General features: G+C 39.8%; 1 protein-coding gene across 5 annotated transcripts in view; it reads left to right on the top strand.

Annotated features, from left to right (window-relative positions):
* The window catches only part of PDGFD (platelet derived growth factor D), a 272794-nt gene that overhangs the window by 215280 nt on the left and 32191 nt on the right, over window positions 1–25323 (top strand). For 4 of the 5 annotated variants that reach the window (XM_002708534.5, XM_051854143.2, XM_051853657.2 and 1 more), the window contains 2 exon segments: window positions 2603–2665; window positions 7529–7727. In XM_002708534.5, the coding sequence (XP_002708580.1) occupies window positions 2603–2665; window positions 7529–7727 (262 nt within the window). 5 annotated transcript variants of the gene reach the window in all.

The raw sequence follows: 25323 nt of genomic DNA, 5'->3' as shown, positions 1-25323 counted from the left end.
GCATCTGTTAATTTATATGTTTACACTTTGAACTCCTTGAGGATGGGGGTCCTTTCAAGCTTCCTCATGATGCTTTCATTTTAGAAAACATTACATACTATGTGGTGAAAAATATTACATAAGTAAAAAGCAAAAATTGTGTGATCTGAGAGCATTGCTTGGGTCATTATCTTACTTGGCACATGTCTTCCCACCAACAGTTTCATCAAGGCCTGGAGAAACCACTGATTTGGTCCTACCTCATCTTTTTACTTGATTATGAAGACTCCTTTACATGCCAACCTTCATTGTTTCCAAACATTTTTCTGCTGAGGGAATTCAGTGTCCTTTTCTTGGAAGAATATTCTGTTTTGAATAGTATGGAGACTACATTTTCTGTTTCTTTACTGTCTTCCCTGTTGTTAAGATTAGAATAGTGACAGCTTGCCAATTTTAAGTGTATGTTCATTCTTTGAGCTCCTCAACTGACTCGGTACTCTTTTTGGAAATAGCTAAAATTTTTGTTAGCACATGTATATGTAACCAGTCTCATCAAGAACAATCGACAAATGCACTTCTAGCTCTCCAAAATGTTAATTAAATTTTGACTTGATACTTAGCTCTCACTCAGTATGTACACCTGGGTCAATAAACTGTCAGGCTTGAGTGGCTGAATATTTCTCAGCCTCATCTCAATACATTTCTGACTGCCTTGTCAGGCTGGGAGAAATTCACCAGGGAGATTTATCACAGCAGAGTCAAGAAGCCATCTATCTGCGACATGTAAAGATGGTAGAGTTGGCCTTCCTTTACATTATGTGTTCTAAGCTTACTGGTTCTGAGGTAATTAACCTGAAAGTCACATACAAAGGGGAGATAAATGTACCTTTTAAGAGATATTTCTCTTTGAGGCACATTGAGACCATAAATCCTTTCCGGCTTGTCAGAGGTAGCTTTCTCAGGACTGTTCTCTCCCTTCTCTCCTCAAGTGGATTTTTTTTTTAACTTTTCTTTAATGAATATAAATTTCCAAAGTACGATTTATGGGTTACAATGGCTTCCCCCCCATACCGTCCCTCCCACCCACAGCCCTCCCCTTTCCCACTCCCTCTCCCCTTCCATTCACATCAAGATTCATTTTCGATTATCTTAATATACAGAAGATCAGCTTAGTATACATTAAGTAAGGATTTCAACAGTTTGCTCCCACACAGAAACATAAAGTGAGGAATAATAGATGATTTTTTTTTAAATGATGATGAAATCAAATCCGACCTATTGTCATGTTTAATCCCAGTGAGAGTCAAGTTGGGAGTTGATAATTTTTTTTTTTTTTACAAAGGATCAGTTTAGTATGCATTAAGTAAAGATTTCAACAGTTTGCACCCCCATAGAAACACAAAGTGAAATATATTGTTTGAGTACTCGTTATAGCATTAAATCTCAATGCACAGCACATTAAGGACAGAGATCCTACATGAGGAGTAAGTGCACAGTGACTCCTGTTGTTGACTTTACCAATTGACACTCCTGTCTACGGCATCAGTAATCTCCCTATGCTCCAGTCATGAGTTCCCAAGGCTATGGAAGCCCTCTGAGTACTCCGATTCTTGTCTTGTTTAGACAAGGTCATAGTCAAAGTGGAGGTTCTTTCCTCCCTTCAGAGAAAGGTACCTCCTTCTTTGAAGACCTGTTCTTTCCACTGAGATCTCACTCACAGAGATCTTTAGCCAGAGTGTCTTGGCTTTCCATGCCTGAAATACTCTCATGGGCTTTTCAGCCAGATCCGAATGCCTTTAGGGCTGATTCTGAGGCCAGAGTGCTATTTAGGACATCTGCCATTCTATGAGTCTGCTGGGTATCTCACTTCCCATGTTGGATCACTCTCCCCTTTATTCTATCGGTTAGTGTTAGCAGGTACTAGACTTGTTTATGTGCTCCCTTTGACTCTTAGTCCTTTCATTATGATCAATTGTGAACTGAAATTGATCACTTCCTCAAGTGGATTTTATGTTGTCGCTCCCACATGTTCTTCCCTCTGCCTTTCTTCCTGACATTTGCTGGTAGAATCAGCAACAACCCTTTGGAAACGAATTTATGTTTGGACTGATCACCAATATTGGTGACTAACTCAGCAGGTAAGACTGAACATAATACTTAGTTTAAACCAAATGAACATCAATAGTGATAGTCAATATCATTACTCCTTATTAATTGCCTAATTTAGTACCATTTGTAATTTCACTATTCATTCAGGTAAGTTTGTAATCTAAGTATTCTCTACCATCCTTTTACAGATTAGGAAGGGAATGCTTGGAGAGGTTAAATAGGTCAGCTAAGATCACACAACCAGTAGATAGAAGAGCTAAAATTTGAACTTCTGCCTGTATGCATTTGACTAGTACTTATAGTAAAATGTTAACACAGCTTTCCGTGTGTTTAATCAGAAAAGTTCTTGAGGAGAGCTGCTTGAGACAAATGATGACCTGCCCAGCAGGAATGTAGCCCTATTTCTGTTGTCACTTAGTTGGAAGAAGGTTCAGAAGGTTGAGATGTTTAAACTGCAAATAATGAATTGAAGAGAGGTTTAACTGAGTCATATGGATGTTTCTTTGCCTTCTAGGAAGATTTCCAGCCTGCAGCAGCCTCAGAGACCAACTGGGAATCAGTCACAAGCTCTATCTCAGTAAGTAATTTATTATTCCGTAGCCAGTGAAAGAAACTGATAGAATGGCTAAGGTCAACCCCAGAAGGACTTGAGCTGCATTAAGGACCTTTGGCTCCCCAAAAGCCTGGTCTCAAGCAGGATGTATTCCTCCCTTTCATTAGGATTAAAATTGCTTACCTCTGACAACCTTTTTTCTTCTTGGAGACATTTCCAGGAATGTTCAGTATCTTATTGTAGAAACTCAGGAATAGACAACGACTTAAATATGTGTCAGCTTCAAACCAGAACATTTCGATAAAAAGACTGTCCAAACATATCAAGTGTATCAAAGAGAATCCATGGCCCAAGCTCAAGTGGGCAATTTCAGAATTGCTCTCTGAATATTCTAGGGGAAGCTGTTAACCTTTGAATTTTCAAGGGTCTTTTCAGAGTTGAAAAAAATCTCAGTGTTTACAGTAAGATAGATTAAATGCAAATCGGGCTTATACAGTATTCTATTTGACTTGGCTTGAAACAACTCGTTCTGAAGCTGTAATGCCTGGTGCCCCAAGTTTCTTCTCCAAATTTAGTCATTTCTCAGTATACCATCTCCTTATCTAGTTGGCACAGAAACAGCAGACCTTGTTTTCACCAATCCTCTGTGTAGTTCTTATGTAGCAATAAAATATGAGATACTAAATGCGCTTGTTCACAAAAAGGTCAGGGGATGGGAAAGCTGGTCCATGGTTCTCAAAGGGGTTTGTGTGGCTCAGTCAGAGTTGACTTTTTTCCCCCAAAAGTGACATGCTCTCTTTTGTCCTCTGGGGGATACTTTTTCATTTTCTTATATGTTGGAATTTCCTCACCTATAGATTCTGGGGTCATTTCATTCACCAGGAGTGGCTACTGAACTAGAACAGTGAGCGATGAGTGAGGGCTGCAACATCATGTTAAGAGAGTTTTGCTTACTTTTGGCAGTGTAGCATGCATGTTCTGAGCCTGGCCTGGGGAAGGGCTTCCTTGTCAGTTGTGTGGGTATCTAAATAAAAGCATCCCGAGGAAGTGTTCAGGCTCAGTGCTGGGGAGACAGCCAGCTGCCTGATGATGACAACTCAGTGTAGACTTTTGCAACCTGGACTAGGTATCACGGGAGCTTCTGGCCCCTCAAGTGTCTTATGCATGACGGTTCAGGGCTGTATCATCATCCTTTCCCCAAATGCAGAATTACAAGCCTTAAAGGACCCTTTTGCTGATTAGAAGCAATCCAGGTCTTTTGAATAAAGGGATTGTCTGTTCCCTTCATGGGTTGGGGAGTGTCACACCATGGAAGGCCCACAGAATCAGTTGGTCTGGCCCTGCCAAGGCAGATGGCACTTGAACTTCAATAAATCTGTAGCAGACTAAATTTTAAGTTGATTATTTTGTATGGCCCACACATGATATTATAAATGTCCAAATGGCTCTTGGTAGAAAAAGGTTCTCCAACCCTGCAACTATCTAGAGAGATCTGGAGACTCTTCTGATTTGAGTTTTTAGTTGAGGTACTGCTTACCCTTCTAGCAAGCCTCCAACCTACTTGTTTTTCTCACATTGGGTTTTTTAAGAACCTTCTAAGATCAAAGCCCATTGGGCCTAACATTAACTACCAAACAAGCTACACTTTATTTATTTGAAAGCACTGTAAAGTTTTTGGAGCATTTTTTATCACAAATTATTACCATTTAAAAGTAATTTAGTTAACTTTAGAATTGATGTTTTTATAAATGTGTAACAAAAGCCACGTGAGGTCAGATTTATAGTGTATCAGCAGGAGGTACACCCAGTTCTTTCTTGTGAAAATATTTTTCAATTGTCTACTTCAAGGACAAGAAAATTTTTGTGGTTTACTAGGTCACCTAATAACTCAAAAATATGTTTTTAACCATCGTCTTTGTTTCTATCAACTGCCCTAAGTCTTTTGCAAGCAGCAGTAAAGTTCATGGCTAAAGACAACTTCACATTTAACCTATGGTTGGAATTTGCTCTTCAGCCTACTGTTTAGAGAGTCAATTTCCCCCTCGAACTTAGCAACAAAGAGCCCCCCAACAGCTTTGCCTTGAAGAGGTATCTGGGTACCAGTGCACCCTGGACGCTGTTAAGATCCTCCCCAGAAAGTCCTCATGACCCAGAAGCTTTCAATTGTGTGGGCATGACATGATTAATACTCCTGCTATTGTGTTGTTTTTTTTTTTTTTTTTTTTTTGACAGGCAGAGTGGACAGTGAGAGAGAGACAGAGAGAAAGGTCTTCCTTTGCCATTGGTTCACCCTCCAATGGCTGCCGCGGCCGGCGCGTTGCGGCCGGCATACTGCACTGATCTGATGGCAGGAGCCAGGTGCTTCTCCTGGTCTCCCATGGGGTGCAGGGCCCAAGCACTTGGGCCATCCTCCACTGCACTCCCTGGCCACAGCAGAGAGCTGGCCTGGAAGAGGGGCAATCGGGACAGAATCCGGCGCCCCAACTGGGACTAGAACCCGGTGTACCGGCACCGCAAGGTGGAGGATTAGCCTAGTGAGCCACAGCGCCGGCCAATACTCCTGCTATTATTTCAACAAAGAGAGAAACATTTTAATTTGAATTGATTTTCATTTTAATTCATATGCTGCCATGTTCCTAACTTAATCAACTAATTTGATTTTTCTTTTAATCTTAGACCCATAGTGTTGCAATGCAAGGCTAATTGTAAATCATCTGATAACTATGAGCCAAATAGACTATAGATTATCCAAGATGATACAAAATGAATGGGGATTTGGAATTACAGTACTGAATTAGAGGTTTTATCCACTACTGTCATGTGACACCAAACGAGATGTGAAATATAGGAATAAAGTGCTTCAGTGAGAGTTCTGCTCGTGTCAGATGCATATGCACATGTGGGTGCAGACACACACATACATTTAAAAAACTGGCCTATCAAAATCAGAAAAGCAGATGGGATGTTCTTAGATGAGAGCCTACCACATCGATGAGATGACTGAGATGTGTCTTCAACTTGGCTTGAACTTTTAATAAATCCCTCATCTCTTCAGTAATATATGACAAAAATGCCTCTGATAAATGATTGGCATTGCCTGGACCTACCAGTGCAGAATCTAACGTGAGCTCATAAGCAGATGTTGAAAGTAGCATGACAGGCAAAGTTCTGTCCAAGATGAGGTGTCTACTTACTTTGACAGAGCTGACAGAAAATTTGATATGTGCTTTCTCTAAGGGAAGGGAGAGGAAAAAAATAAGACCTGCCTGGTCTCATGTCTCCACCCTACTCTCCAACCCCTGTCTTCTTCAACTTCCTTTACCTTACAAGACGTATTTGATAACTGCTCCTGGGGCCGGCATTGTGGCATAGCAGATTAAGCCACTGCCTTTGATGCCAGCACCCTATATGGGCACCAGTTCATGTCCCTGCTGCACCACTTCTGATCCAACTTCCTGATAATGCACTGGAAGAGCCACAAAAGATGTCTGAAGTACCTGGGCCCCTGCCACGCATGTGGGAGACTCAAAAGAAGCTGCTGACTCCTGGCTTCAGCCTGGCCATTGTGGCTATATGGGGAGTGAACCAGCAGATGGAAGATCAATCTCTCTCTCCTTTCACCCTCCCTCTCTCTCTGTAACTCTGCCTTTCAAATAAATAAATAAATCTTTTTTTAAAAAAGAAAACTGCTCCCAAGTTATACCAGTGGTAGAGTACTGACTTTACCCACCTTGGTTTTGCTGAAGACAGACCATTCTTCTGAGAGCAAGTGGTCATCTAAACAATTCTTGACCTTTAGACATTCGATGGTTAAAGAGAGAAAATGTTGCCTAGGAGTAAGAATCTGAGTTGTAGGCTTTGCTGTCTGTGACTCTAGAGATCATATTATTTCTCAATAGGATACTGCAGTTAAGTTTCAAGAGAACAACTTTTCATTAATTTCCACTTTCCCATAGTGATAGGAGATATTTGCCCTTAGGGGATCTTTACTTATTTGGTAGTTTCTTTCAAAACATTTAGAAATCATTTGAGGCTATATGCTCTCTATTTGGTTGTTAATGGGTCATGAATTTTTACAGAGATGTTTTACTCATGGCTCATTTACCTCTAGATTGTACAAGGGTTAGAGAAATAAATACTTGGAAACCTTGTGCAAGGGTTCATTCCACAAAACACATAATCCCTTTCAGACTTTCAATGACGTTGTGTTCCTCATTTAAAGAGTATATTTTGAGAATATTTTGATGGCAACTTGGATCACTATCAAACTACAGCTTTCATTTTCTATAATATACTTCCCATGTGAATCTTCTACTCTTAAGTTGAGAGAGCCAGTTTCATGGCTTATTATCCTGTTGTCAGTAAATAGGATGGTTACAGTGCCAAATATTGTCAGAATGTTTCCAGAATGGATTCAAACACTGTTCACACAGCATCTGCAATGCTAGGTGACCTGTAAAGGGGGAACCTCAAGGCTAAACATGGAGTTATGGAATAAAATGTCAAGTCTTGCATGAAAGGAGTTTGTAATTTTAATTCTCACCATTATTTGTTGGCATGGCTAATTTGTGACTTTGAACCAGAAAACTGGATGACTTAATTTTTCTATTTACATCTAGCCTATGTATTTTTCAAATCATTACAGTTCAAATGAACTGGAAATTTTATACTCTCTCTGACTTTGGTTTGCAAAAAAAAAGTGAATGACTATATGTTACAAATAAATTGCTCCTACTTAAGGATATGGCAAGACAATACTAAATGACTCTCCCATTGTATTTAGATATATGGTATCTTATCAGATGCCTGTTTGTCTATAAAGTTGTGTGACTGTTGTATTTGATAGCAATGGACTTCTGAGTACAATGAGCTGTATGTTATTCTTAGGGGGTATCCTATCACAATCCATCAGTAACGGATCCCACTCTCACTGCGGATGCTTTGGACAAAACAATTGCAGAATTTGATACTGTGGAAGATCTGCTTAAGCATTTCAATCCAGAGTCATGGCAAGAAGATCTTGAGAACTTGTACTTGGACACCCCTCATTATCGAGGCAGGTCATACCATGATCGCAAGTCAAAAGGTAAGAAACAAAAAATTAGGGATTTTTCAAAAGCAGATAGGAGTGTTAATGGTAATAAGTAAGGGTTAGCAATGTGGTCTATATAATTCACTAAAATCAGATGATTATTGTCAGTCCATTATTAAGGAATTTTCAAATTTCATAGTTTTGCCCAAACTATGTTATATGTATGGCATTAAGCAAGGCTTGAACCAATCAAAAAGCTGTTGTACCTTGGAGCCAGAAGAGACCTTATAAAATCATCTGGACTGGTTCTGATCCATTATTATCCTGAATTTTATACAGGAGGCAAGACAAGTCTGTGGAGGTGAACAATTTGCCAAAGGCTCATGTACTTTGGAGATATATGATCCAAGGGAGAAAGGATGTAAGCCTGGCTGGGGTAGTTTGGAGGTATTTGAGAGAACATGTTCAATTGGAATTTTCAGGAAATTAGTAAGGATGGAGAAAGAAGCAGACAGTCATGAGGTAAACATAATATTTAATCGAACTCCTAAAATATTAGTATCCTAGTCATACGTCTGAGTGATAGGCTCTTGCAATGAAACAGTTTATTTGAATTCATAACGTCTCTAATTAATAGACAAATAACACTTAATCACCTCTTACTGAATAAAACTATAATTTATCATTGCTATTCTTGCTTCATTTGATGATTTTTGTCACCATTAATATTCTCACTACCTGTCTTGTCAGGCATCGCATCATTGATGTGAAGTGTTTAGCTGAGATATGGCTTGTTGGTGGTACCATCTAGATCTCTGGCACTTTTAGTTGTTCGGGAATGGTTGGTCAGCTGCAACTTCTTTGAAGTCTGAAATATGCATTCCTTGTCCTTTATTTACCTGAGATGCATCCCTCCCTTAAGCAAAGTTAGGAGTACTTGGGACATCACAGCACAGTCTGTTCTACTACAAGAGTATACTTCAAAAAGTCCATGGAGACTTGGATGAACAGGTAACTTCATTTTGGTGTAGAACATGTTTTAAATCAATGCACAGTTTCTTTATAAAATACATTTCCATGCCATTTTTTTTTATTTTTTTATTTTTTGACAGGCAGAGTGGACAGTGAGAGAGAGAGACAGAGAGAAAGGTCTTCCTTTGCCGTTGGTTCACCCTCCAATGGCCGCCGCGGCCGGCGCGCTGCGGCCGGCGCACCGCACTGATCCGATGGCAGGAGCCAGGAGCCAGGTGCTTTTCCTGGTCTCCCATGGGGTGCAGGGCCCAAGCACCTGGGCCATCCTCCACTGCACTCCCTGGCCACAGCAGAGGGCTGGCCTGGAAGAGGGGCAACCGGGACAGAATCCGGCGCCCCAACCGGGACTAGAACCCGGTGTGCCGGCGCCGCTAGGCGGAGGATTAGCCTAGTGAGCCGCGGCGCCGGCCTCCATGCCATTTTAAAGACCCCTATTATGCATAGATTCCAAAAAAATTTTGTGCCAAACTAAAATTATTTTCAAGACCTTTTCCAAGTACGCTTTTATTGTTATTGTTCCTTTGTGTTTTCTCAAAGGAGATATGAGATTCCAGGACCTCCTAAGGGTCTCAACTCTGGCTGAGTTTTTAAAAATTACTGGGAGAACGTAGAAAATCACAGTTGTCAAGACCCCAACAGACACATTGATGCAGGATCTCTGGGGGTGGGCAGGGGTCTTCATGTAATTTTATGACTCCTCTGAAATCAGTCCTTAGAAGCAGCCAGGGTTGAGAATCACTGTTTTAGAGATTGTTCATGCTGTAACTCCAGCACTTGGCAGTGTCCCACACACACTTTTAGATGTGTTGTCGCTCCCCGTCTTCGTGGAGGAATGACACAGGACCCTGCGCTGTTCTTTTGTCTGCTCGGCCCTCCCCGGGTTTGCTGCTGGTTCTTCCCGGGTTGACTACCGACCCTTCCACCTCCGTGGAAGGGCGGTTCCCCCTAGCCACTTTCCCCGCTTCCGCGGGGGAGCGGCACACCGCCGGCCGGCTCTCTTGGGGGCTGCACAGGTGTTCCTTCAGATAGATGTTCCTGGTGCATGTTGTCTCTCTCCTCCTTTATAGTCCTCTTCCGCCAATCCCAACTCGGCTGCCCACACGCCGAGTACGCTGCTCTCCTCCAATCAGGAGCAGGATCAGCTCCTGGAGGTCATCACTCAAGTTGGCAAGAGGCAGCTGCGTAGAAGCTGTTTCCTCCTCTCCCAGCACCATATTGTGGGAGAGCAGATGCATAGAATAAGTCTTAATTCCAGTAACTTAGTCTAGTCCGAGTTGCTCCCCACAATGTGTGATTAATATTTGTGAAATTAAAGAAATTATTAATCCGGCATCAGTATATTTCTAAAGAAACTCACCCCACAGATAGGAGTGTAGGTTTATTAAGAATGCCTTTGGTTACTAAAATAACCTTTTAAGAGCATTGGAGACAAGGTACTGCTTGATGTTTGTGACAGAGTAAACATCAGTTCTCTCCCCTATTCGCTTAGGTTCCATTTCTTAATCTCTTGTTTAAAGTGGCCCTAAGGCATATTTGTTCCATTTCATTTCCCCTGCCAAGTCACCACTGTCTTTGCATTTGTATAAATGCACCGATTTCCTTGTTTGTTGTTCCAAGAATGCTGAACCGCCTGCATGTGTCACAAAAGCAAGGAAAGTCTGCCTTAATATTTCAGCTGCTTTTAGAATTTAAGACCACAAATGCATGGCTTACATCCTGATATGTGAGGAAGGGAGCAGTGAATAAAAATCAAAACAGGAAAATATATTCTGGATAATGGAAGCCCACAGGTATTAAATAAAACATTAACTTTCTAAGACCTCCAAAAAAGTCTTCTCTCATCAGTATCATAATTTCTGTGGTATAGAAATATGCTTGTCATTTTTGAACTTTAATTGAGAATCCATTCTTTCGATTTTCCTAGACAGATAGCAAGTGACATTGTTTTATGATTCTGAAGTGCAGGATTCTAAGATTCTAAGATAACATTTGAATGTAAATATGCAAAACAGAGTTTTATAGACAAACACAAACATTCTGTGTGGAGTACTATGTGATAAAACAACAATAGTTAATATTTTAAATAGTTAATATTTTAAAATTAAATATTATGTTTTGCTTCCACATTATATGTGGTAGACAGTGATAGTGAGGTTTTAGTTCTCTTCAAGAAGACCTGGAAATGGACAGCAAGAATAAAATGAAAGTTTGGGGAGAAGAGAAAAAGAGAAAAGGGAGACAGATAGCAGTGTTGAAACGAGGAGTTTGATGCATGAAGTCTTTTTGCTAAAAAATCCACGAGTAAGAGATAAGCTCAGCCTTGTCAGTGAAAGCTTCTGGACTGAAGATAATACAACAAGTTAATATAACCAGCTTTCTGTTTCCTAGGGGGTGGCATATATAATTGAAATCTGTAGATAATATAGTTCCAAACCCAATTTTTACCAATAATTTTAGCCTTCTTCTTTCAAGGTCAAAGATGCTCAAAAGTTAAAAAAAAGTTTTCAGTTCATTTTATTAACTTTTCTCTGATGTATATGCAAATGTGTCCAAAATTGAGTAAAATTACACGGCTGTACCTTCTATAAGCTACATAATTACCACCTAAATTATTACATGACTACTGCAGTTCAGTTAAAACTAATTTATAATTCATTTAAAAGATATCATCTATGAAGTTAGGAATAGTGTATATTTATTAAAGTTTATAGCATAAACTTAACCTTTCTAAATTAAGAAATGATCAGCCCCAAGCTTTATTAGACTGGACACTGAGAGATGATTTGTGAGATTAACAAAGTAAGTAAAATCTTTTTTTTCTTATTTGAGGAGAACTTGAGTTTCCAGAACTGTAATGTGTTAACCAAGGAAAAATCCAACACATAATGGCAAGGCGAGAAGCCTGTTTTCATCATTTAAATGTGATTAGAATATGAACAATGGAGCTGACATTAGGCATAGCAATGTGTCTTGGGACATTCATATCGCATATAGGAGTGCCTAGGTTCAAGTTCAGCTTTCCACCAATGCACACCATGGATAAAGCAGGTAATGGCCCAAACAGTTGGACCTCTGCCACCGACATGGCAGATCCACACTGAATTTCCAGTTCCCAGCTTCAGCCTGGGCTACTGCTACTATCTGGGGAGTGAAACAGTGGGTAGGAGATCTCTGTGTCTCTCATTGCTTATTTTCTGTCTGTGTGTGTCTTTTATTTTAATATTAAATGTTTATTTATTGTTGTATCAGTAAACTCTAATATACTATATCATTACAAATAAATAAATAAGGTTTTGTTGAATGAATTAATGAATAATCTTTGACAAATCAAATAATATTTGAAACCCTAATCGCCCCCCACTCAAGTTTCAAAATATATTTCTGAAATTTACTCATTGAGAAATTTAAGATATTGATGTCATCAAATGATACAAAATTTGCAACTACAGGTGCTCCATGATTTATGAAGGCATGTGTCCTAAAAATATCTGTCATAGGTTGAAATTATCATTGTCAAAAATGGGCTACTACCTCTACCCTACCAAACATGCCATCTTCACAACACTGCAGAGCGCTGGTTGTTCCCCCTGTGATCACAGCTGACTGGGATCATTGCTTGTAGCAGCTGCCCAGCATCACAAGAAGAGTATTGGAATGGGGAAAGATCAAAATTAAAAATGTGAAGCACAATTTCTACTGAATAAGTGTTACTTTCAAACCATTGAAAAATTAAAAAAAAATTGTAAGTGGAACATAACAAGGGATCATCTGTAATTGAGATACTACACATAATTTTTGCATGTCAATTTCAATGGCTCCTTACAGTTTATCTTTTAGGCTATACATCCTAGATTTAGATAAAACTTATTCATCTGTTTCTGGTAACACTGTTTAAAAATATTTTACTATCAATAATTGTACATATTTATGGGCTACAGTGTGATATTTTAATAACAGTGTACACTGATCAAATCAGGGCAATCAGCATTTCCCTGCCTTTGACACTACTTTTAATTGAAAGGTTGGAGCTTTTTTTCTTCTTTTTGGTCATACCATATCTACTAAGTATTGTAGAATATAAAATTTCTCCATTATGCTGTGTAGTACTGGGATCTTATTCTTTCAATCTTACACTGATTTGGTAACCATTATCAAAACTGCCTCTATCCCCCTCCCCATTCCTATGAATCAGTGTTCTCAACATTTTGTGTTCAGATTGAAGCTTTTTGTTTCTTTGTTTTGTTTTAGCTTCCACTTATAAAAGGGAACATACAACATTTTCCTTGCTGTGTCTGGATTATTTCACTCAAGAAGATATCTTCTAGTTCTATTGATATTGCTGCAAATGACACAATTTCATTCTTTGATGACTGAATAGTATTCTATGGTGAATATTTACATGACATTCTCTATATGTATTCATCTAATGATGAACACCTTGATGGATTCCATATCTTGTCCATTGTGTACAGTGCTTCAGTAAACATGGAGAAATGATATGTCTTTGATAACAATGATTTCATGACTTTTGGATTTATTTCAAGCAGTAGGATTACTGGATCATGTAGCTGTTCTTATTGTAGTGTTATTATGAAAACTTCATGCTGTTTTCTATAGCGGCTATACTAATTTATATCCCCACAAAATGTGTTTAAGAATTCCACTTTCTCTACATACTCACCAGCATTTGTTACATACTGCCTTCAAATAAATAAAAATTTTAAGTGGAGTAAAATGTAATAAAAGTTCAGGGCATTTAAATTAATAAAGTTGCACTATTACTAAAAATCTATTTTTACAAAGTATTGCCCTTTTAGTTATACATTCCAAAATTACATGTGTTACATCTTAATGTTAGCCGTCGCAAAGCACACTGGACACCAGAGTAAGGGAAAGGGTTTATTGGGGAACACCCTACAGACCAGAGTGAAGGGGCGGCGAAGGAAAAAGAGAGAAGGAGACTATAAGAGAGACAGACAGAGGAGGGAGGAGAGAGAGGAGAGAAGTCAAGAGAGGCCAAGAGAGCGCGGGAGAGAAGGACCGAGAGAGCACGTGTGCAGGAACAGGCCCCTTTAAAACTTTGCCTGAGGGTGGGCAGGGAAGCAGGAGCATCGAATCCCATTAGGATGGGGGTGGACCTGGCTCAGGTAGCTGGGCCATGTGGCCACCTGGCTACAACTGCGCCAGTTTCCTAACATCCCCCCCTTTTGTTTTTTATAAAGCAAGGTTTGTATGGGATTACATTAGTCCCAAAAGTCCAAGAGGGGTAGAGGGACGATGATCTGTCTTTAGAGCTACTTCCTGCAGACATGGGGCGTTGATGTACTCTTCGCTGGCATGGGGCGATGTCTCAAGTCGCTGTCTCCTGTGTGGGGAGCCGAGTAAATCTTTGTAGCAGCATTTGGTTGACCGCCTGGTTGTTGAAGGCCTTTGTTTGTTCCATTATAGCCTGCTATAAACACTTAGACACTGTAGTATAAAAGACAGGGTGAGAACAGTAACCAATGATCCTAAGAGCATTAACCAGGTAATAAGAGGATTTTATAGAGAGGAAATGGAGGGGGTCTCTGGACCCTTGTGGGGAAAGTTTGATGGATGTAGCTTAAAGCTGATTCCAGCCAAGACTGGGAGAAAGGCCACTAACTTTTGCAGGTAGTGGGGCTTGTCTGTAGAGAAATTCTGAACAATCATACAACATTAAGTGGGGAAGAGGACCATCAGTTCACACAGCTTGGGAGTAGAGCCATTGGTGGTAGAGTAGAGGCTATGATTACAAAGGAATGATGCTCAAGTGGGCTAGATACAGAAGACAGAGTTGTTATTAGAGAACCTAAGAAAGGTGCTATCTGAGCTACAATTAAGTTTTCTGATTGAGAGGCAAATAGAACCTGACAGAAGGGGCTTGATAATAATCAGGTGGGCTTTAAAGCCTTGTAAATTATTAGGTCCAGACGTATCTATCTCTTCATAGGGTACATCCTACAGGAGTGTGAACCTCCTTGGGGAAGGCACCCTGTTGACTTCCATTACCTAGCTGGCCTGGGAGGAGAGCTGGCCAGGTAAAGGCAAGTAGCAACTCCAACAGGAAATATACAGCTCTGCCTGCAATGTTACTGACACTACTTGGCCATTTCCTCAGTTGCAGTGGTCACTTTGAAAGCTGGGCCAAGTGAAGGGCTTTTTGGCTTAGAGCCAATAAGATCTGTGGCTCTGACCTGGGCATCCTTCGACTCCAGGGCAGGTCTATTTCCAGTGATCCAACTCTTGGCAGAGCTGCCAGGGCTCTTCACAAGCTGACCTCTGCAGAAGCCCAGGCTTTCCACACTGAAAGCTACTGCAGTAGACTGGCCTGTTGGGTCTCCTTGAGGGCAGATCACTGTACAGAACAGCCATTAATAGGCCTGCTACCCATTGCTTCTGATGCCTAGCTTTCTTTTCCTCCTGGTTTTTGTTAAAGCAGACCAGAGGATGCAAGTCAAGGGGGTGCTCAAGTCCCATCTCTAATCTTCAGTGGCCTAAACTAGAAGTCTGTAGTCACAGGCATGTTCTGTAGTAGTTTATGTTGAGGCAGACAATGCCCATGAGGAAATCTATATTCTCACTTTAAAACTTTCTTTCCCTTTGTTCTGAAAGGGAGGCTTTCCTGTATACTGTTTACCTTGCTGATGGCGAAGTAAATCTAGCTAAGAAATTATAATTTAAGCTCTTATTTTGGCTATGCTATTACAGAAAAATGTTAGCCATCTCTTTTGTAAAATCTAAAATCAAATTTTGAATCTTGGAGATTCCTTCATAATAGAATTAGTTTCCTACCTAGAAGAGAACAGAGAAATGAAAGAACAAGTTGGGCTTAGAATAGAGAAATGGGGGAGCAAGTCCCAGATCGCTTACTGACAACAGCAATATCACATGAAAACTTAGAAAGCAGTTTTAACCATTAGATAACAACTTACGAAAACATTTACCAGAAGGTCCAATGCCTTCTATAAATATTAAGAATACGTATATTTGGAAACATCTCTTAAATATCTAACATGGTGTAGCTTGTTTAACCAGCAAATTTCAGCACAAGCATATAAAATGTTTCTAGTTTTTTCTACCAACACATTTAAAGCATATGATACAGAGATTCAGGTCACACGAATTAAAATGTATCTTTGATTAATTTTAGCAGCTTAAATTTATGGGCAATCTTTTATCTATAAGCCAATTAAAATAAAACTCTTAAATTTTCCCATATAGACATACAGTATGTATACACATATAACATAACATAATAGACCAATATAGCAGTTTTAATAGTTTTTTTTTTAATCTAACTTCTGTTTGTAAATTACCAATTCATTTGAATTGCTTTTTGTTTTAGTAACCTCAGCTAACCATACTTTCTCACAGTTAGTACCTTTAATATATTATTGGCTTCATCTGGTTACAGAGTCATCCAAAAGCACTAAATATAATACATGTGGCTGGAAAAATTCCATCAGAACCTATAGGAGGACACCTAAACACAGAACGAACAATGCTGTAGTTTTATAAGCAGCAAGTCTGATATACAAAACTGTGGGTGACAAAAGAATTTAAGTTGCCACATTTAAAATTATAAACTCATTAATCAACAAGAGGCACTTGCTTACTTCACACAGTATTTTGAGAGCATCTGTAGGATTTTACAAAGTATTTAACTCTTTTAGGCCTCTGAGGCTTTCTCATTAAAATAACCATCATGTCTAGTAACACAAGAATATTAGACTTTTTTTTTTTTTGACAGGCAGAGTGGACAGAGAGAGAGACAGAGAGAAAGGTCTTCCTTTGCTGTTGGTTCACCCTCCAATGGCCGCCGTGGCCAGTGCACTGCAGCCAGCGCACCACGCTGATCCGATGACAGGAGCCAGGTGCTTCTCCTGGTTTCCCATGGGATGCAGGGCCCAAGCACTTGGGTCATCCTCCACTGCATTCCCTGGCCACAGCAGAGAGCTGGCCTGGAAGAGGGGCAACCAGGACAGAATCTGGCACCCCGACCGGGACTAGAACCCAGTGTGCCGGGGCCGCAAGGCGGAGGATTAGCCTAGTGAGCCATGGCGCCAGCCAAGATTATTAGACTAAATTTTCAGACATTTGTATAAGTGCCATTTTATATTATAGAAACTTAAAATTTAGCACCACTTCACATCTTGACAGTACTTCTAATATAATCCAAATAGCCTGATTAGTTGGTGTCTCAACAAGATAAGAGACATAGGTCCTTCGATTTTTTCAGTTGGGCCCGAACTGGAAAAACCGAAGTCCAAAATTTACTGGAAATTTCAGAGTCCAAATTCTTTGAAACTTTGATTTTTGATTTTTTGAATGCCTGTCAAGAATGTCAAGAAGGCTCAAAATCCAAAATATCTGGTTGAAGTAAGATTCTTTAACATCATAACATAATATAGACCAAATTTGATCATTGTTACAAGGTAATTATTTAAATGTTTGAAAATAAGCACATATTTAAATAACCCATAGCTCTTAATAAAAATTCAGCTGTTTTTAAACAATTAGAATTTAACAGACATCAAGAGAATATATCACTTTAATTCATTGCTTTAACAGAGAATCAGATTTTAATTTTACAGTAAAGAGGAATAGATTAGTATACTTGTGGTGTTTTCATCTGCCAATGTCCTTGATTTAATTTTGAAATAACCCATTAAAAATTTTCAGAGTAAGATTAAGGTAGCACATCAAATTTCAGCCTGAGTTACTTTAAACAGTGTTGAACTATTTTCACAGTTTATAAACTAACCCAAATAGTTTTTTATAGACTATAACATGTTGAGTATACAAAAGTTTTACCCAATTTAAATTAGCAGTTACACCTAAATGACTTAGGATGCTGATATATTTTTATCTGAATTTAATTGAAATTAAAATTGCATTCATCTAAGACAAGTACTAATTACCCATTGCTGTTTCATTGAGTACTGATTACCCAGAAACCTGTTAAAATAAATTGCAAAATACATTCAGCATTTTACAAAGCAGTAGTTTCAAAGGTAGTGGTATCCTAGATTTAAAGAAAAATTACAGTGAGCCAGGTCCATGGAGGAAATCTGATTTTCCTGTCTGGCTTGCTCATGATAAAACAAAAGAGCCCTCAGAAGGGTGGGATACCTAATTTGTTTCTCAATAAGCAGGGAGCCCAAAAGGATGGGACTACCCTTCCCTTGCTATTCTTATGGTAAGACTGGGACAAGAGAGGGACAAAAGACCAGTTGGAGACCATGGAGACTGCCATTCCCAATCCGATAAGACAGAGATAGTACACTTTGGGCCAGGACTGGTTCTAAGGTGGGAGGGGGAGATATCCTTAGAGTGGGGGTAGGAGCTAGGGAGGAAGTACACGTGGGCAGAGAATGGCTTTGAGGAATAGATAAGCAAGGGGCTTGAGAGAAGATGGAAGAGATTGCAGTGGTGGTGGGAGTAGAGGTTGACCCCGCCCCCTGGAATTCGGCAGGAGGGGGAGGTGAGGACGCATCTGCTGCATGGGGGATAATGGCGCTGGAGCTTCAGCTGCTGAGGCCTCAGGAGGTGGCTGAGCCAGTGCCTGTAGATTGGAGCAATAAGGAGGTTGTGGTAGTGGTGGGAACAGGATTGGGGCAGAAGAGAGGATTTTTTGCTCAGGCTTCTGCCCCCAGTGCGAATCTTGGAGACCAGAAGTACACAGGGAAGGCTTAGTTCAAAAATAGGAAAAGGCTTGAACATATGGAATCTCCTTCCATTTTCCCGAACGCTCACAGAAGTGATAAGATGTTATCAGGGTCAAACTACTCCGACTTCCGATCCCTCAGGGCCAAATGTGCCACCATGGAGGGGCCGCTTTTTGAGGGCTGGGGCCAATTTGAGAGGGACCATCAGACAGAACGCAGTTAGAGAAACGTTCCCATTGCGACCTGTAGAGTCAGATCCGTGGATTGCAAGCGTCCTCGCATCCTGACTAGTGAGAGAATATGGGAACAGAAGGCGGGGTCGTCACCCAAGTGCCCACTGGAGCCCAGGGCCTTGCCTGTAAAGAGGCCAACAGAGATGGAGTTGTCACTCGCACCCACTATTGCCTGGACACAGTGTCCATAGAGGCTAAAGGCCTTAAGTAGGAGTTGTGGTGTCTAGCACTATGACCTTAGACTTGAGTAGAAAAGCCTCAGACAAATGTAGACGAGAGTAGACAACAACTCAGTAGACAAGTAGAGTTGCCGTGAGAGCTTCCTGTTCTGTGTCTTACCTCAAAATTTGGAAGGTCGATGTGGGGATGGAGATTGCAGAGCATTTGGTGGCTTGGAAAGAGTTCCGGAGGTGTGCTTTGTGACCGGCAGAAATCCAGGACCCCAGAGCACTGGGGGACACTGGATTACCAATATGAGGCTATCCAACTCACAGCACCAATGTTATATCTTAATGTTAGCCGTTGCAAAGCACACCGGACACTGGAGTAAAGGAAAGGGTTTATTGGGGAACACTCTACAGACCAGAGTGAAGGGGCGGCGAAGGAAAAAGAGAGAAGGAGACTATAAGAGAGACAGAGGAGGGAGAAGAGAGAGGAGAGAAGCCAAGAGAGGCCAAGAGAAGCAGGAGCAGCAAATCCCATTAGGATGGGGGTGGAGCCTAGCTCAGGTAGCTGGGCTATGTGGCCACCTGGCTACAACTGCGCCAGTTTCCTAACAACATGCACTCCTCTTTTAAAAAAATCAGATTTTAATATCAATTGCTGTAAATACCTTGATATTAAATTAATTCCAGATGATGGATTTCACATACTTGATTTTACATACTCTAAGTAGACAGATATTATTATTCTGGGACAGTTACAAGTCAGTATCCAAAGATCTAATATCAATTCTGTAGAAATTATAGGCTAAAAAAACTGGTAAGAAACTGAGAAATAAATGAAATGTTTCCTATCAAGATATTTAAATTGTTTCTGAATCTCGTGTCAGAATACTTTTGATAAATGTATTGATCATATACAGCTATTTCTCTATCCTGCCACTTCATGCTTGCCAATAGGCTGCAAGTTTTGCTTTTCCAGAAAGGATTTAGAATATAGGAAATAATTTCAAGATGTATTCAGAAGTATTTAAGAAACTGAGTGCTTTCAACCTTCTCTGTCTGATACTTCAGTGAGAATTTGAAGAAAGTCTTTGACTCATACAAGTGATTTATCAGCCTTGAGTTATCAGTCCTCTGTGAAAATTGAGCAGAGATACTGAGTACATCAAATAAAAATGGAAGTTTTTCTAATATCTGCTTTTTTAAAAAAAATATTTATTTGAGAGAGAGTTGCAGACAGAGAGTAGGAGAGAGAGAGAGAGAGAGGTCTTCCACGTGCTGGTTCATTCCCCAAATGGCCAATGGCTGGAGCTGAGGCGATCCAGCGCCAGGAGTCAGGGCCGCCTTTGGGGTCTCCCACATGGGTACAGGGGCCCAAGTGCTTGGGCCTTCTTCTGCTGCTTTCCCAAGCTATAGCAGAGAGTTAAATTGGAACAGGAGCAGCTGGGACACAAACCTGCGCCCAAATGGAATGCTGGCACCGTAGACAGAGGTTTAGTCAATTATACCATAGCACCAACACCCTAATATCTGTTTTTGAAGGTGATGAGGTTCTTTGAATATCTAGTACCAGGTGGTATGCACCAAGTAGAAGTTTTAGCAATGTTAAAATTGTTTACCATAAATCTGATAGAAATATGAGAGGACTTCAAAAAGTTCATGTAAAATCAAAATCAAAGATAATTTTATATTGGCCCAAAATATTTTAAATCCATCCATAGGTATTTTTCATAATACACATTTTTCATGAGCCTTTTGAAGGCCTATCATAGTGCAAAAGAGGAATTTTTTTATTTTTATATTTATTTATTTTTCCTGAGAAAGGCATGGGCTTTAGAATCTAGCAAACATGATACAATTCTAATTCAAATCCTAAAAGCAGTAACTTTTGGTGTAGTCACTAAAGGCCCTTGATCCTTTGTTTTCTGCATTTTTCAAAATGGCTGTAGTCCTAACTATTTTGCCAAGTTCTATTGGGATTAGATAACAGCAGAAAATCCAACATCTGGTGTGCCCTCAGTACATGATAGCTACTATTATTAATTGAATTGCATGCAAAACTCTTCACAGAATCAAGATATTTCTGTGAACTCCTCTGCTGTCTTCCCTATGAGGCTCTAAGATAATCATTAGAAATCTGGAGAGTCTCATACATAATATCCAAATATTGTCATATCTAAGCATCTATAATCATCACACTCATTAAAAGTTTAAATATAATTGCCGAATCCTAAACATTTCTATGATTCTGTTTACCCAGAAATTTTCTGGCAGTGTTTTGCTCTGTGAATGTTTCCTCTGCTTAGCTTTATTTTTTTAGATTTAGCCACTGTTTATAACCGATGCAATGTGTGAGTATCTGGATTCCCCATTCACTCAGTTTGCCAGTAAGCATTAATAAAAGCCATGTTGTTGTTTATCTTTTGGGGGTTTTGTTTTGTTTTGTTTTTTAATTTTATTAAAGGCATAAAAACTTCATGTATTTCCTGTGTACAAATTTAGGAACATAGTGATACTTCCCACCCTAACTTCCTTCCAGACCCTACTCCTAACTTTCTTCCTTCTCTCTCCCTTCCCACTCTTAATTTTTTTTTAACTTTTATTTAATGAATATAAATTTCCAAAGTACGATTTATGGATTACAATGGCTTCCCCCACATACCGTCCCTCCCATCCACAACCCTCCCCTTTTCCACTCCCTCTCCCCTTCCATTCACATCAAGATTCATTTTCGATTATCTTAATATACAGAAGATCAGCTTAGTATACATTAAGTAAGGATTTCAACAGTTTGCTCCCACACAGAAACATAAAGTGAAAAATAATAGATGATTTTTTTTAAATGATGATGAAATCAGATCAGACCTATTGTCATGTTTAATCCCAGTGAGAGTCAAGTTGGGAGTTGATAATTTCTTTTTTTTTTTTTTAACAGAGGATCAGTTTAGTATGCATTAAGTAAGGATTTCAACAGTTTGCACCCCCATAGAAACACAAAGTGAAATATATTGTTTGAGTACTCGTTATAGCATTAAATCTCAATACACAGCACATTAAGGACAGAGATCCTACATGAGGAGTAAGTGCACAGTGACTCCTGTTGTTGACTTTACCAATTGACACTCCTGTCTATGGCATCAGTAATCTCCCTATGCTCCAGTCATGAGTTTCCAAGGCTATAGAAGCCTCTGAGTTCTCCGATTCTTATCTTGTTTAGACAAGGTCATAGTCAAAGTGGAGGTTCTCTCCTCCCTTCAGAGAAAGGTACCTCCTTCTTTGATGACCTGTTCTTTCCACTGGGATCTCACTCACAGAGATCTTTTGCCAGAGTGTCTTGGCTTTCCATGCCTGAAATACTCTCATGGGCTTTTCAGCCAGATCCAAGTGCCTTTAGGGCTGATTCTGAGGCCAGAGTGCTATTTAGGACATCTGCCATTCTATGAGTCTGCTGAGTATCTCACTTCCCATGTTGGATCACTCTCCCCTTTAGTTATTCCATCGGTTAGTGTTAGCAGGTACTAGACTTGTTTATGTGCTCCCTTTGACTCTTAGTCCTTTCATTATGATCAATTGTGAACTGAAATTGATCACTTGGAATAGTGAGATGGCATTGGTACATGCCACCTAGATGCGATTGAATTGGAATCCCCTGGTATGTTTCTAACTCTACCATTTGGGGCAAGTCAGCTTGAGCATGTCCCAAATTATACATCTCTTCCCTCTCTTATTCCCACTCTTATGTTTAACAGGGATCACATTTCAGTTAATTTTCAACACTTAAGAATAACTGTGTATTAATTACAGAATTAAACCAGTCATATTAAGTAGAACAGACAAAAAAAACTACTACTAAGAGGGATAATGTATTAAGTTGTTCATTAACAGTCAGGGCTATGCTGATCAAGTCACCGTTTCCCATAGTGTCCATTTCACTTCAACAGGTTTCCTTTTTGGTGTTCAGTCAGTTGTCACCGATCAGGGAGAACATATGGTATTTGTCCCTTTGGGACTGGCTTATTTCACTCAGCATGATGTGTTCCAGATTCCTCCATTTTGTTGCAAATGACTGGATTTCGTTGTTTCTTACTGCAGTATAGTATTCTAAAGAGTACATATCCCATAATTTCTTTATCCAGTCTACCGTTGATGGGCATTTAGGTTGGTTCCAGGTCTTAGCTATTGTGAATTGAGCTGCAATAAACATTAGGCTGCAGACCGCTTTTTTGTTTGCCAATTTAAGTTCCTTTGGTTAAATTCCAAGGAGTGGGATGGCTGGGTCGAATGGTAGGGTTATCTTCAGGTTTCTGAGGGATCTCCAGACTGACTTCCATAGTGGCTTGACCAGTTTGCATTCCCACCAACAGTGGGTTAGTGTCCCTTTTTCCCCACATCCTCGCCAGCATCTGTTGTTGGTAGATTTCTGTATGTGAGCCATTCTAACCGGGGTGAGGTGAAACCTCATTGTGGTTTTGATTTGCATTTCCCTGATTGCTAATGACCTTGAACATTTTTTCATGTGCCTGTTGGCCATTTGGATTTCCTCTTTTGAAAAATGTCTATTGAGGTCCTTGGCCCATCTCTTAATTGGGTTGTTGGTTTTGTTTTTGTGGAGTTTCTTGATCTCTTTGTAGATTCTGGTTATTAACCCTTTATCTGTTGCATAGTTTGCAAATATTTTTTCCCATTCTGTTGGTTGTCTCTTCACTCTCCTGACTGTTTCTTTTGCAGTACAGAAACTTCTCAATTTGATGCAATCCCAATAGTTGATTTTGGCTTTGACTGCCTGTGCCTCCCGGGTCTTTTCCAGAAACTCTTTGCCTGTGCCAATATCTTGAAGGATTTCTCCAATGTTCTCTTTAACTTGATGGTGTCAGGTCGTAGATTTAGGTCTTTAATCCATGTTGAGTGGATTTTTGTGTAAGGTGTAAGGTAGGGGTCTTGCTTCATGCTTCTGCACGTGGGAATCCAAATTTCCCAGCACCATTTATTGAATAGACTGTCCTTGCTCCAGGAATTAGTTTTAGATCCTTGATCAAATATAAGTTGGCTGTAGATGTTTGGGTTGATTTCTGGCATTTCAATTCTGTTCCATTGGTCTATCCATCTGTTTCTGTACCAGTACCATGCTGTTTTAATTACAACTGCCCTGTAGTATGTCCTGAAATCTGGTATTGTGATGCCTCCGGCTTTGTTTTTGTTGTACAAGATTGCTTTAGCTATTCGAGGTCTCTTGTGCCTCCATATAAATTTCAGCACCATTTTTTCCAGATCTGAGAAGAAGGTCTTCGGTATCTTGATTGGTATTGCATTGAATTTATAAATTGCTTTTGGGAGAATGGACATTTTGATGATATTGATTCTTCTAATCCATGAGCATGGAAGATTTTTCCATTTCTTGGTATCCTCTTCTATTTCTTTCTTTAAGGTTTTGTAATTTTCATCGTAGAGATCTTTAACATCCTTGGTTAAGTTTATTCCAAGGTATTTGATTGTTTTTGTAGCATTGTGAATGGGATTGATCTTAGAAGTTCTTCCTCAGCCATGGCATTGTCTGTGTATACAAAGGCTGTTGATTTTTGTGCATTGATTTTATACCCTGCTACTTTGCCAAAATCTTCTATGAGTTCCAATAGTCTCTTAGTAGAGTTCTTTGGGTCCCCTAAATAAAGAATCATGTCATCTGCAAAGAGGGATAGTTTGAGTTCTTCCTTCCCAATTTGTATCCCTTTAATTTCTTTTTTTGCCTAATAGCTCTGGCTAGAACCTCCAGAACTATATTGAATAGCAGTGGTGAAAGTGGACATCCCTGTCTGGTCCCAGATCTCAGTGGAAATGCTTCCAACTTTTCCCCATTCAATAGGATGTTGGCCATGGGTTTTTCATAGATTGCTTTGATTGTATTGAGGAATGTTCCTTCCATACCCAGTTTGCTTAGAGTTTTCATCATGAACGGGTGTTGTATTTTATCAAATGCTTTCTCGGCATCTATTGAGATAATCATATGGTTTTTCTTCTGCAGTCTGTTAATGTGGTGTATCACATTGATTGTCTTGCGCACATTAAACCATCCCTGCATACCAGGGATAAATCCCACTTGGTCTGGGTGGATGATCTTTCTGATGTGTTGTTGCATTCTATTGGCGAGAATTTTATTGAGGATTTTTGCATCTATGTTCATCAGGGATATTGGTCTGTAATTCTCTTTAAGTGCTGCATCTTTTTCCGGCTGAGGAATTAAGGTGATGCTGGCTTCATAGAAAGAATTTGGGAGGATTCCCTCTTCTTCGATTGTTCTGAATAGTTTGAGAAGAATTGGAGTTAGTTCTTCTTTAAATGTCTGGTAGAATTCAGCAGTGAATTCATCTGGTCCTGGGCTTTTCTTTGTTGGGAGGGCCTTTATTACTGTTTCAATTTCTGTCTCAGTTATGGGTCTATTTAGGTTTTCGATGTCTTCCTGGTTCAATTTAGGTAGGTTGCATGTGTCCAGGAATCTATCCATTTCTGATAGGTTTCCCTGTTTGCTGACATACAA

This window comes from Oryctolagus cuniculus, chromosome 1, assembly GCF_964237555.1.
Source record: "Oryctolagus cuniculus chromosome 1, mOryCun1.1, whole genome shotgun sequence".
In the NCBI taxonomy this organism is placed as follows: domain Eukaryota; kingdom Metazoa; phylum Chordata; class Mammalia; order Lagomorpha; family Leporidae; genus Oryctolagus; species Oryctolagus cuniculus.
This window is presented reverse-complemented; position numbering and strand designations above follow the sequence as displayed.